Source organism: Otolemur garnettii, unplaced genomic scaffold (genome assembly GCF_000181295.1).
Source record: "Otolemur garnettii isolate 467f Iridium unplaced genomic scaffold, OtoGar3 scaffold00023, whole genome shotgun sequence".
Lineage (NCBI taxonomy): Eukaryota > Metazoa > Chordata > Mammalia > Primates > Galagidae > Otolemur > Otolemur garnettii.
In genome coordinates, this window is record NW_003852418.1 from 19599770 (window position 1) to 19612023 (window position 12254).

Genomic DNA, 12254 nt, shown 5'->3' on the forward strand with positions numbered 1-12254 from the left:
CCCGCCACCTTAGGTGTACATGGCTGGCGCCTTAGCCGGTTGAGCTATAGGCGCCGAGCCTTCCTTTCTTTTCTTTCTTCTTTCTTTTTATTTATTTTTTTGAGACAGAGTCTCACTATGTTGCCCTTGGTAGAGTGCTGTAGTGTCATAGCTCACAGCAACCTCAAACTCCTGGGCTCGAGCAATTCTCTTGTCTCAGCCTCTGCAGTAATTGGGACTACAGGTGCCCGCCACAATGCCCGGCTATTTTTGGAGACGAGGTCTTGCTCTTGCTCAGGCTGGTCTCAAACCTGTAAGCTCAGGCAATCCACCCACCTCGGCCTCCCAAAGTGCCAGGATCACAGGCGTGAGCCCCTGCCCCCCGCCTATGTTTTCAGTTTTCTAAATAGTGAAGTGAAATGTTTTTTATTCACAGAACTTAAGTAGTCTTGAAATGGCTTAATGAGTTTAATTGAAGATATTCTGATTTCTTAAATATGTATATTTTTACCTCAACAGGTTGATTTTTAATGTGAGAAGATAAACAGCTTCTTAAATCATCCCACCTCCCTTTCTTTCTCATTCCCTAAAGAAGCAGAAACAGATTATATACATAACTCACTGGAGAAAGAGCTTGTTGATGTTAACATCAGTATTACTATTATACCGTCAGAATATACTTGCAAGAGATGAAAAAGACTTCACTCTGTTATATGTGCATTTTCCCCCCTAATTGATTATCGACCAGTACACATTAGTTGAAGAAAATTGGGGCAAGAGATTAAACTCTCTCAAAGGAAATGTTCTGGCCAGCTCTTGGAGGCTGACTCAAGAAATCAAATAAAAACACTTAAGAACCACATTTTCTGATCAACCTATGTGACTACAATCAAAATAGAAGATAAAAAGAATTGTAGTCATTGAAAACAAATCAGGAATCACAACTGGCAGATTGCTTTATTCCAACATGAAATCTGACGAACTTGAGCTCTTACATGTGTTACAAGGTATGGGGTACAGCCAGCTGCACCTTATAAGGTGTTGAGCAAACTGCACTTAATAGTAACTTGGACATTTCATTAACGGAGTCAAATTCACTTTCCTGATCTTTTTTTGCAATGTTGTATTTTAAAAAGTTTCAAACATACAGAAAAGTTGTAAGAGCTACACAGTGGCCACTCTTGAGGTCCAGTTACCATCTTACTCCATCAGCTTTGGTCCAGTGTCTCTGCAGCCAGCTCTTCCAGGCATCCGACTTCCTCCGGTTTCCATCTGCTTTGGGCACCCTTAGTGCCTCCATCTGGGTAGCTGTTTTTATATTAGCCTTACAGCTGTTAAATTTGGGCTCTTGGGAGCTGCTCCACCATTACTGGGTTTGTTCTTTTTTTTTTTTTTTTTTTAAGTCTTCTCTAGACTACTGCAAGAAATTAAACCTTTCTTGTGACTATGAAGAGACAGGATCTTGAATTCAGAATTATTTGACTTGGAAATAAATTTCATATGTGTGAACACAGGGAGGTCTTGACTCAGGGGCTAAGCTGTAGCCATTTTACTCTTTCCTAACCTGAGTCTTCAGCCCTGCGGTTGCCACCCCTCAGTTGCATTATGGGTACATTTTACCCCAGGCACTTCAGCTAGGAAAAGCAGCCCCATTGAAAAGTTCAACAGAAACCTTTACTGAAATCTCATCTCTCTGCTCCATGCTTGGCAGGCTTGCTTCTCAGCATGTATGAGCAGTGGGAGGGCGGGGCCTGCCCTCTGCTGCACCAGCACCTAGCACCCAGGCCAGAGGGCATGGCTGTGCCTTGCCACTGGGACACAGCTGCTTTGTCCTCTTCTAGACCATGGTTCCTCCAATGTTAGGGGCGGGAGAGAGAGGCCCAGGGGAGACCACTCATCGTTTCCCCGATGCCAACCCACCCTTTCAGGCTTTCCACCGTGACTGGCTCCACTCTGAGGACATGGATTCCATGCCTAGCCATTTCACTTTTCTGGTGCTCAGTTGATCCCTACAGAAATGCCAGAGGGCAGAAGTGGTGCTTCCAATGTAACCTTCCCTCTGTCCTGGTATCCACCTCAGTCCCCTTCCTCATAGGGCTTGACCAGCCAGACCACCAACCAGGCAGAGGGCCAAGCTGGGGTAGAACGGCAAATTCTTGCTGTCAACTTCATCTTTCCAGTGGTTTTTTCAATACATCAATGCTCACATCTCGAGGAAAGTGGAGGAAAGCACCGTGCCCCCCCATGAGGTGGATCAGTCCTTTCAGGTATGAGGCAGGCAGCTGGCACTCCCTCCTCTGCCCCTACATCAGTGGGAGTGGTGGGGAGAGGGGACACTGGGGTGGAGAGTGGGTTGGGGGTGACAGGAACAGTTCGGCCATGTTTGGGGAGTCCTGAGGCATCTGGCCCTATTGCTGGTGGTGGTCTTCCAAATGGGGAGAATCTAGTGCTGCTTTGTTCTCAGCTAAGGGCCCTGGTCACTAATTACTGGACAAGCAGAAACCTTCCATGCCACACACTCCGCCCTGAAAAGACCACAAATGGACACAGTTAAGTTGTCTTGATGAAGAGGCCTGAAAACAGAATTCAGTAAGTGCTGGACATCTGCAGGAACTTTTGTTGACATGGAAAATTCAAGAAAAAGTTACCTTTCTTAGGAGCATTCACGATGTGTTCATACCTTTCTTAGGAGCATTCACGATGTGTTCATAACTTAAAAAAAGATACTGAGAACTCAACATGGGTTGGGTGGACACAGCCCTCAACACCCAAGGGGAGAATGCTGACTCCAGGTCATGAGCTGCAGTTTATACCTTCCTTCTAATTCCTAAATAACTTTTATCTCACAGGCAATCTCATCCCTTCCCTGGTCAGCTCATAGGGAGCTGGGAGCTGCCCCCATGTGGCTGTAAAATACCACCATGCTTCCAAGGACACTGAGGGGATCACTGGACTACTGTCACCAGGATCTCGGACGCTTAGAACACTAAGGGAGCCTCCACATTTTCTAGTCCCGAGTTGCCAGCTGAATTCAAAGACTCACCACCCAACTGAGAAGGGTGACTTTATCAGGAAGTGGCATGGGCCCAGTTATTTGAAATGCTTGAGAATGCTGGAAATTCAGGCACTTCTGTTGTTGTTACAGCCCTACCAGGTTTACTGCCCACAACCCAAGAGGAAGCCAGTACACTGAGACAGCAGAGGCTGCAGCAGAGAAAGAGATTAGTTCCACAGGCACCGTGCAAGGGGGTGGGAGGAGGTTCTCAAATCCATCCCCCCAACAATTTGGGAGAAAGATTTTAAAGATAGTTTGGTGGGTAAAGGGCTAGGCAGTTTGTTCAGCTGATTGACTGGGCTTGGGGTAGAATCCCAGGGTGCAGAAACTATCTTCTGCTAAGTCAGTTCCTGGATGAATCGGTTCCTTGGTGTGGGCTGCTGATCTGGGTGGGTCAGCTGACCTCCTGGAGTGCAGGGCCTTAGTTTTCACGAGGGTGATAGTATCTGTGGGAATAATTAGGAAAATTAAGAAACTTTATGGTCATTGCTACGTGACTTCTGAGGAGCAATTCTAGGAAAGCAGTTTGGGGATAATGGCTGGTTGTGTGTGTGTGCGTGTGTGCACACACGCATAGTAAAACCTCTGTGAGGTGGCCACAGACAGGACCGGAAGAAACTTGTCAACATGAGGAACTAGACCGCTATGCTGGTAGCATGTCTGGTCTGTGAAAATTAGGCCCATTTAAGGAAGTGGCCAACTATGGAGGTTCTGCTGCAATATATGGAGGGTGCCAAAAATGTATGCACATTTTAAGGAAGGAAGAAATTGTATTAAATGGTAATACTCAGTATATACTGATATCGTTTGTTACTTTGCATATTGCATCCTGTATGTCTTATAATTGCAGAAGTCTAACATGACTTGAGTATTGCAGTTCACGCACACACAGACACACACAGAAGTACACACAAACACATACACAGACACACACACAAATACACACAAACACACACAGACACACACAAACATGCACACACAAACACACACATACACAAGGTGGCGCCTGTGACTCAAAGGAGTAGGGCACTGGCCCCACATGCCAGAGGTGGTGGGTTCAAACCCAGCCCTGGCCCCAAACTGCAAACACACACACAAACACACACACAGACAAACACACGCACATAAACACGCACATACACAAACACACACACACATACACTATGCCCAGACCTTTGCAGACTGCAGACCCCTACCATAGTTCCCACCTTGTGGACCTTATGAATTTTATAAAGGGCAGTTTCATTATATCAAAATACCAATTTCATTCAACTTAAAACAAATGTGAAGAAGGAGCTCTCCCTGGCAATCCCCCCTCCCGGACGAGTCCCTGTGAGGCTGACATCCGGCTTCCCTCGCTCACTGTGTTAATCCTTCGCATTACCCTAGCATCAGGCCATGCCCAAACTGCATTTCTCCCCACAAACATTTAACATAGCTTAGCTCACCTGACTTATGAATTCTGAATTAGTGATTCTAACTTAAGGTTTTTAATAAGTTGCCATTATGAAACTAATCACTTTGAAAATAAGCACAAAGTATTTCATTTTTCTTTATGTGCTGAAAATATCTAGTGACCTTAAAATTACATTTATTACATTTTCAATAGACTATTAATTTTAAGGAAAGCAATAAACTATTCAGATTAAAATATCCAACAGCATCTCACAGAGCCCTGAATGTGCAGTAAGCCAAGAGGGTTTACCTTCTCTTTCTTCTGTTAAAGAACTATTTACTATTTTAAACCAGCTAATGTGATAACAAGGGAATAGCTGCAGAGGTCTCAAACTTTTTAAACAGGGGGCCAGTTCACTGTCCCTCAGACCGTTGGAGGGCCAGACTGCGGGCCCTGGGACCAGTCATCTGCTAAGCAGGACAGGCAGCAGCGGCAACACCCAGCAGGCCGGATAAATGTCCCAGGTCAGCTGCATGTGGCCTGTGGGCCGTAGTTTGAGGACGCCTGGCTTAAGGTAATCAAGGTGAAGGGATCATGTTGTGTTTTAAAACTTACATCTTGGTGTACTCAAAGTCCATCTTTTCTGGGTTCTAAACCAGAAGCTCCCAGGGCGCCACAGACAACCTATCGCCGGGATGCTCCTTCTCCTTTAATTCCAAACTCAAAAAGGCAAAGTCCTTTAAGCTTACAGGAGGTTTTAGTGGAAACAGTCTGTAAAGACCCGAGTTCTGAGCTATGATTGAAATAAACATTTTGAGTGTTTTGGAAAGTGAACGTTTCTTTTCTCTTTTCTTTCTTTCATGTTCTTTCCCCCACCCCTGAATGAAGGGGGCCTTTCTCACAGTCATTGTCTAGTGTTTTTGTTTCAAAAGGGTAAGGATTATAGAAAATCATATTAAAACATCTGCTATAGAAACAGACCACCAGCCATTCTGTCTGGAAACTAAAAACCAATAAGAAAACAAAGGAACAATACGCGACCTTCCCGTAGACACTGGGAACTCCACTCTGCCAGCCAAGTTCTCCCCGAGGTCGGATCCCAGCCAATTTTCTGTGCACGAGTGTGACTCCAGCAGCTTTATCTCCTGCCCTTCCCTTCCTGGGAACTGGACTTGTCACCAGGGAAGTTAAGACCCAAAGTCAGCCCAGCCCACCCCACTCTGATAATCCCTAGAAGAGTGCAGAAGGGAGGAGCAAGTTAGAAGAAAACGTCTGGGCCAAATGACCCAACACCCTTTGCAGGAGAAGCCTCTGGCAGGGCAGAGGGAACCACCAGCCTGGCCACCACCTGCTGAGGCCTCCCTACCGGCATGAAGTCCAAGGGGCTCCCCTTCATGCTGCTGCTGCTGCCTGTGCTGCTGGGGACGCTGCAGGTGAGCTGGTCCTCTGCAGGGAATGATCGATGCCTGGGCCAAGGGAAGGAGGAGGGGGGTGCTGTGACCTGGCCGGGACACCAGGGGAAGGAGGAGGGGGCTGCTGTGACCTGGCTGGGACTGGCAAGAAGGGCGGATGTGCAGCTAGGAGCCAGGGCTGGCCGTCTTTGGCACGGCACACAGGCAGTGTGGGGCTCCCAACTCATACAAAGGGGGGTTAAGGGTCATGATCTGTTTGGGAAGTAGAGGGGGCAGACTAAGGGGATTTATAATAAAACTGGCTTAGATAGTATACACAATTTGTATTTAGATTGCATCCACACACACAAGTTTGCTCATGATACTTCCATTCACACTTTATATAAGATTGAGAAAAATCTCAACTGTCTACATCAAAGACAACTTGAGCAACCGGGTGGGGATGGTGGAGCTATATCTACCCCCTCCCACCAATTGTCTTGTCCCTGCTCAAGTGGGAAAACCAACGGTGAGATCAGGATTAGGAAGAGACGGGCTTGTTCTGTTTGTCCTTAGAGTGGACAGACTTGAAGTTGCGAATGCTTGTCGGTTGTGTTCTGGTCCATTTGCCTTCTGCATGTAGGGACAATCACTTCCTCCTTTTAATTCCAGCTGAGGGTGGGAGGAGGCAGCACAATGTTCAGGGTCAAGATTGTGGGGTCTGGATTGTGTTGCTTAGTGTCCAAACCAGGCTCATCCACTTACTGCCGGGGACCTGGGCTAACCTGAGTTTGGTCCTCACCTTGGTTCTGACGTGAGGCAAAGGAGCTCACGTAAGGAGCCCCCAAAAGCTCAATACCTGCTGCTACCCCCAGAGGTTGAGACTGAACTGATTTGGAGAGCAGCCTGCATATCTTTTTTTTTAAATTTTTTTGAGACAGAGTCTCACTATGTTGCCCTGGGTAGAGTGCTGTAGCGTCACAGCTCACAGCAACCTCAAACTCTTGGGTTTAAGCAATTCTCTTGCCTCAACTTCCCAAGTAGCTGGGACAACAGGCGCCTGCCACAACGCCTGGCTATTTTTGGTTGTTGCAGTTGTCATTGTTGTTTAGCAGGCCCAGGCCAGGTTCAAACCTGCCAGCCCTGCTATATGTGGCTGGTGCCCTAACCACTGAGCTATGGGCTCAGCCAGTATCTTTTTTGATATAACCTTGTTAAGCCTCATTTTTTTCACCTAAAAATGGAGCTGATGATTGGATTTACTTGACTCAATGGCTGTGAGACTAGGTGAGGAAATGTATAAAAGGGCTCGGTGCTGTGAAGGTTATCAGAGTCAAAATGGGGTTGTGTATGTTAACAAAAGACTCTGACAAGTTGAACAGGTGAGGCGAGAGAGAGAGAGAGAGAGAGAGAGAGAGAGGGAGAGAGAGTTCTCACAATTTTGTTCCCGACAACAAACACTATCACAAAATACTCTGCAAAAACCAGAACCTTGCAAAAAGGTCATCAAAATTGCCGATGGAAGAGAAGAAGCCATACTCAGTATAATAATTTAATGAGGTTTATTCTGAGCCCAATTTGAGGACCCTGACCCAGAACCACACCCAGGAAGCCTTGAGCAAGTGGACTCACAGTCATGGGCCTTTCAATAGTTTGGTTTTATACATTTTAGGGAGACAGGAATTATAAGTAAAATCATAAATCCATATGTGGAAAACACGTTAGTTTGACCCCCAAAAGGTGGGCTATGACAAAGGAAGGGCCCACAAATTATAGGTGGGCTTACAGATTCTTTAGCTGACAATTGGCTGAGTTAGGCTTAGTCTATTAGACCAGGAGTCCCAGAAAGGAAGGGTTAAGATGTGGGTCTGTTAATTAGAAATAAAGTACTGGCAAATGTCCAACTGGTCTGTTGTAGATAAGAGGACCTACAGGTAAGTCTCTCGTGACCTCAGGCCTTTTAATGAGTCACAGAGGACATCTCTAAGTATGGGAGGGGCATGATGAGGCAGGTCTGATCTCCTTTCTCATGGCCGGCAACTCAGATTTAGGTGATCTCCTGGTCAAGAGGGGTCAGTCCAGTCAATCAACCACTGTGGGGGGAGCCTTAAGATTTTATTTTATTTTTTAGTTCACAAATTCTAACACAGAAAAAATACTTCTATGAGGACATCTGCCCGGCACCTGCTTATCCAGTCTTGAACTGGCATCACTTTTGATATTGATCTTTGAAGCCAAGGATAATCATTTCAAAACAGTTATATGGTCTTCACATTTTTCCTTTAAAAACCTTTGTTTTCCTGGGTGGTGCCTGTGGCTCAAGGAGTAGGGCCCCGGCCCCATATACTGGAGGTGGTGGGTTCAAACCTGGCCCTGGCCAAAAACTGCAAAAAAAACCCCTTTGTCTTCCTTTATCTCCCTGAAAATACAAGTAGTTTATTACAGCATGCATATTCCTGTTGCAATGTCTTATTCCCCAAGGCACCATTTTCTTTTAGAGTCTCTCTCTGTTACGTAGGCTGGTGGCTCAGCCAGGGGGCACTCATGTCTGTGGCCTTCTCTTTTTTCTAATCATTGTGAAAATCACTGACCATGTTCATTCATTCAGAGCTCGTGTTACTGCTATTTACTGGACACCCACTCTGCACTTTAATAGGCACTGGGGGTGCAGCTGTAGGCAAAATAGGAGGCAAGACCCTGAATTAAATACATCCATTCTAATGGAGCCCTCTTTCTGAAAGGTGGTCCCAGCTGCTTGGAGCTGGAGAATTTTCTTGACCACATTTTGCCATATCGAGACTTGTGAGTGGTCCAGTACTTTGAGGAACTGTGTTTTGATAACCCAGGCTAGCATGGATTTTGAACATCTGCAAATCAAATCCTATCCCCATCTTTCCTCCCTGCATCTACTCTTACCAGGAATCAGTGGCTTTCTTGTCCTCAGTGGTATTAGCACAGTGCCCAGCAACCGCCGGGGGTGTGGGCAGGCCGTGAAGATCACACTGCAGTGTTTAATGATGGCAAATTCCAAAGAAGCAAGACGCAGGAAGAAAGTATGATTGATGGGCGTTGGAAGTCTTTAGTTATCAGAACCCTAAATCTTTCGCTGGGCAAAGCACTATATACCCAGCAGGTGCTCAGTTATTTTTCCCAGTTGGCTCCTTTCCACTCCTGCCCCCACTCCATTGGTTTATACCATAAACCATTAGTTTCTGTCTATCAGTACCTACCCTGACCGCGACCTCCACATTTAAAAACTGGTGTGTGAGCACTGTGATGTGTACCAGAGTTTTCTTCTGAAATCCCCATGCCCTTGCCAAAGTCTAGACTGTGGTGACAAAGTCTGGACTCTGGTCTGCAGGGTTACATCCTTGTTCCAGATTCAGCCAACAAGCAGTGACAAACGCTGGATGTGGAACCTTTCTCCTCTCTCAGGTCCCTCCCTATCCCGAGAACCCAAGAATCCCGAGCTCTGGGCTGTGGCAGGCTTCAAAGGCCACGGAGGAGGGAGGTTGTAAGAGAATGAAATTGGTGTTCGTGTGTCTCTGTGGTTCTTGTCATCAGATTAGGGCCCAGCCTAAGCCAGAATAACTTCATCTCAGTGTGATTACATCCACAGATATCCTATTTCCAAGTAAGGTCACAAGACTGGGGATTAGGATTTCAAAGTATGTTTTTAGGGCAGGATTCCACCTGCAATAGGAGCTTAGGGGGTGGCCCAATGAGAGGCCAGTCAGGTGGCTTCTCAAGATGGTGGAGGTGGGGACAGAGAGGAGGTGGCAGGCTTAAAGGAACTTTAGGAAGACAAAGGGACAGACTTTGAACGTGGGGACGGGAGGGCAGGAGGTATCAAGGGGGACGCTGGGGTGAGAAGGTAGCTGCCTTTTGTTGATTTGCGGAGGCCTGAATACCAGGCAGGTTTGTGAGTCTTGGACATGCTGGGTTTGGGCTGCTGGTGGGCGATGCAGGGAGATTACAGGAAACAGCAAACTCTCACTTGGCCTTCACGTCCCTAATCACGTTGCATGTAAGTGTCGTGAGTTAGGAAGGATGATAACGGGATCTTCATGTCGGACTGTCATGGGGACTAAACATCCACATGTAGGCATTCGCTTGTGTGTGTTCAGACAAGGACATTCAGGCTCAGAGAGGCGACATCACCTGCTGATACGGCGTCGCTGCTGAGGGGTGGAACAGGATTTAACTCCTGCCGTCTAAATTCGTATATTCATGTGCTTAACCTCCAGTCCATCCTGTCTGCATTGGCCAAGGTGGTAGCCACTAGTCAAATGTGACATTTAAAACTTCACTTTATTAAAATCAAATAAAATCTAAAGTCAAGTTCTACACTGTACACTCACCACGCTGTAGGTGCTCAGTTAGCCACGTGGGGCGAGCGCTGAGGAGCACGGTGAGAACATCTCCGTCCTCATGGAGTGTTCCCGTGGACTGCCCCATCTGGAGGTCAGAAGGCAGGTACCAGGGGGGAGATTTAAAGAATCCACAGGGCTCTATCTCAGGAAATCCTAACAGTGATTTCTGGAATCCAAGTTCTTCTTAAACAAATGTTTATATTTAAAAATGAAATCTTTTCAAGCATTTCAAGAAAGAATGAATTCTGCATAAGCTTCTTTGTACCTTACGTAGACACAAAGCCTTCATTTACTCAGATAGTCTCTCCCCAAAAGTGCTGCACAGCTGGGGTGACCCGGGTGGTGTGCCCCCCTCCAGCCCTTTCTGTCACACGGTGCACGGTGGGCCATGCAATATGCCTGGACGGCACTGCAGCTGGAGGAACTAGCTTCTAGAAAGTTCTCTGTCCCCTCACATTGTAGAAAGCCTCATGCAAATCGTTTGAATGATATCCTTTTTGGACAAACTACCTAAAATTGGCATGGATGGGAAATATAACAAGAACGCTTACAAAGTCCTTACAACAGATGTGACAGTTTTTAGCTTCCTGCGTCCCCAGAGGCGCTCGCAGGTTCCCGTCTAAGGCATGAGCAAGGAGATCAGAAATGAGACACGTCAGATGTGAAATTTCAGGTGTCTCTGTGGCAAAGGACACATAGTATCCATTTCAAACCTCTTTTTGAATACTCCAGCTGGCTCTTACGTGACTGTCCACTGTGCCGTTTGTGTGCAATCAGAATAAAATGAATTTGCAGAGATTTTTGTGTTGAAAGAGCCTTTGAAGACAACTTGTCTCATGCGCTCAATTCTCAGAAGGGGAAGCTGAGGCTGAGAGAGGCACAAATCCTCAACACAGGATGGCCATACACTCTGCGTGTAATTTAAAGTAGACAACTATTGAAAATTGCACACGAACTGTATGGACACCCTCTATAGTCCTCGTTTATAACCTTGGCCACCTGGAAATACACCTGATTTAGAAACCGAATTAATTGCTTTATCCTTTTGAACGATCTGAAATTTTTCCATTTAAAATTATATACCTCGTTGTAGGCCCTTAATGTAAAACTACCAACATTAATCAAGAAGCATTCATTGTCTGAATAAATTGATTTGTGATTTTTGAAACTCAAAAGAGTTTAAAAATTCTTTTCCTTCAGGTAAATATGTTGGGAAACAAGTATTATCATTATTTTGACATTAACAAAACAACCCAGTAACATCACCCCCTTTATCCACCATGGGAGTGGCTGACCACAAGACACGAACGCATGAAGAAAGTTTCTTTATGTCCATGAAACCACTTCCAATGTGTTGTGACATGATCTTAAATAAAGACAGCCTCCGACAAGTGCAAGGTAACCACAAGGAAGGGGGTTGGCAGGATCTAGGTAGGTCAATGTATTTCTGTCTCCCACATGAGCAAAATCCCTAAGTATAAAAGCACATGAAAGAAATCTGGCCTCGCAGGGGTATGTAATTGAAAAGGAAATACTTTATAACCTTAAACAGATAATTGTGGATATTCTTCCTTGATATTACACCAAAGCTTGACAGGTCGTAGTGTTTTAACAGTTACTTGCAATGTGGAATCTGAAACCATAATAATTAATGAACTTTCCCTGCTCCTTCACATTTAAACTCACCAGTCTCCCTTGCACTTTAAATGATGATTCTTTTACCTGATGTGCGAATCCTTAGGAAGACATCAGCTTGTTGAGTTATGTAGATAGTCCAAGTGCAGATATCTTTCAGTCTATAAAATAAATACCTCTAATAATAGCCCCATGCATATCAGAAAAATATTCATCGCAAAGCTGCCAGACTTGTGGTGGACACAAGTTTTCCAAACTTCCGAGTTTTGCTTGAAAGCTTAAATTTTATCACTGGGAATAGATTCTGTCCTTTGTTTCTCTTGGAAATGACAAACTTACTTTGTTCACCACCAAAGAACTGTATAACAGATACCCGAGCCAGAATCATCAATTTGTCAGGTATTCTTTAAAATAAAATGATGTCC

General features: G+C 45.5%; 1 protein-coding gene across 1 annotated transcript in view; it reads left to right on the plus strand.

Moving 5' to 3' along the window:
* Window positions 1-7717: 7717 nt before the first annotated feature.
* The window catches only part of CDH26 (cadherin 26), a 45715-nt gene continuing 41178 nt past the window's right edge, over window positions 7718-12254 (plus strand). The window contains exons 1-2 of the mRNA XM_023511988.1: window positions 7718-7755; window positions 8766-8874. Coding sequence (XP_023367756.1) covers window positions 7718-7755; window positions 8766-8874 — 147 coding nt within the window. The remainder of the gene's footprint in view (window positions 7756-8765; window positions 8875-12254) is intronic.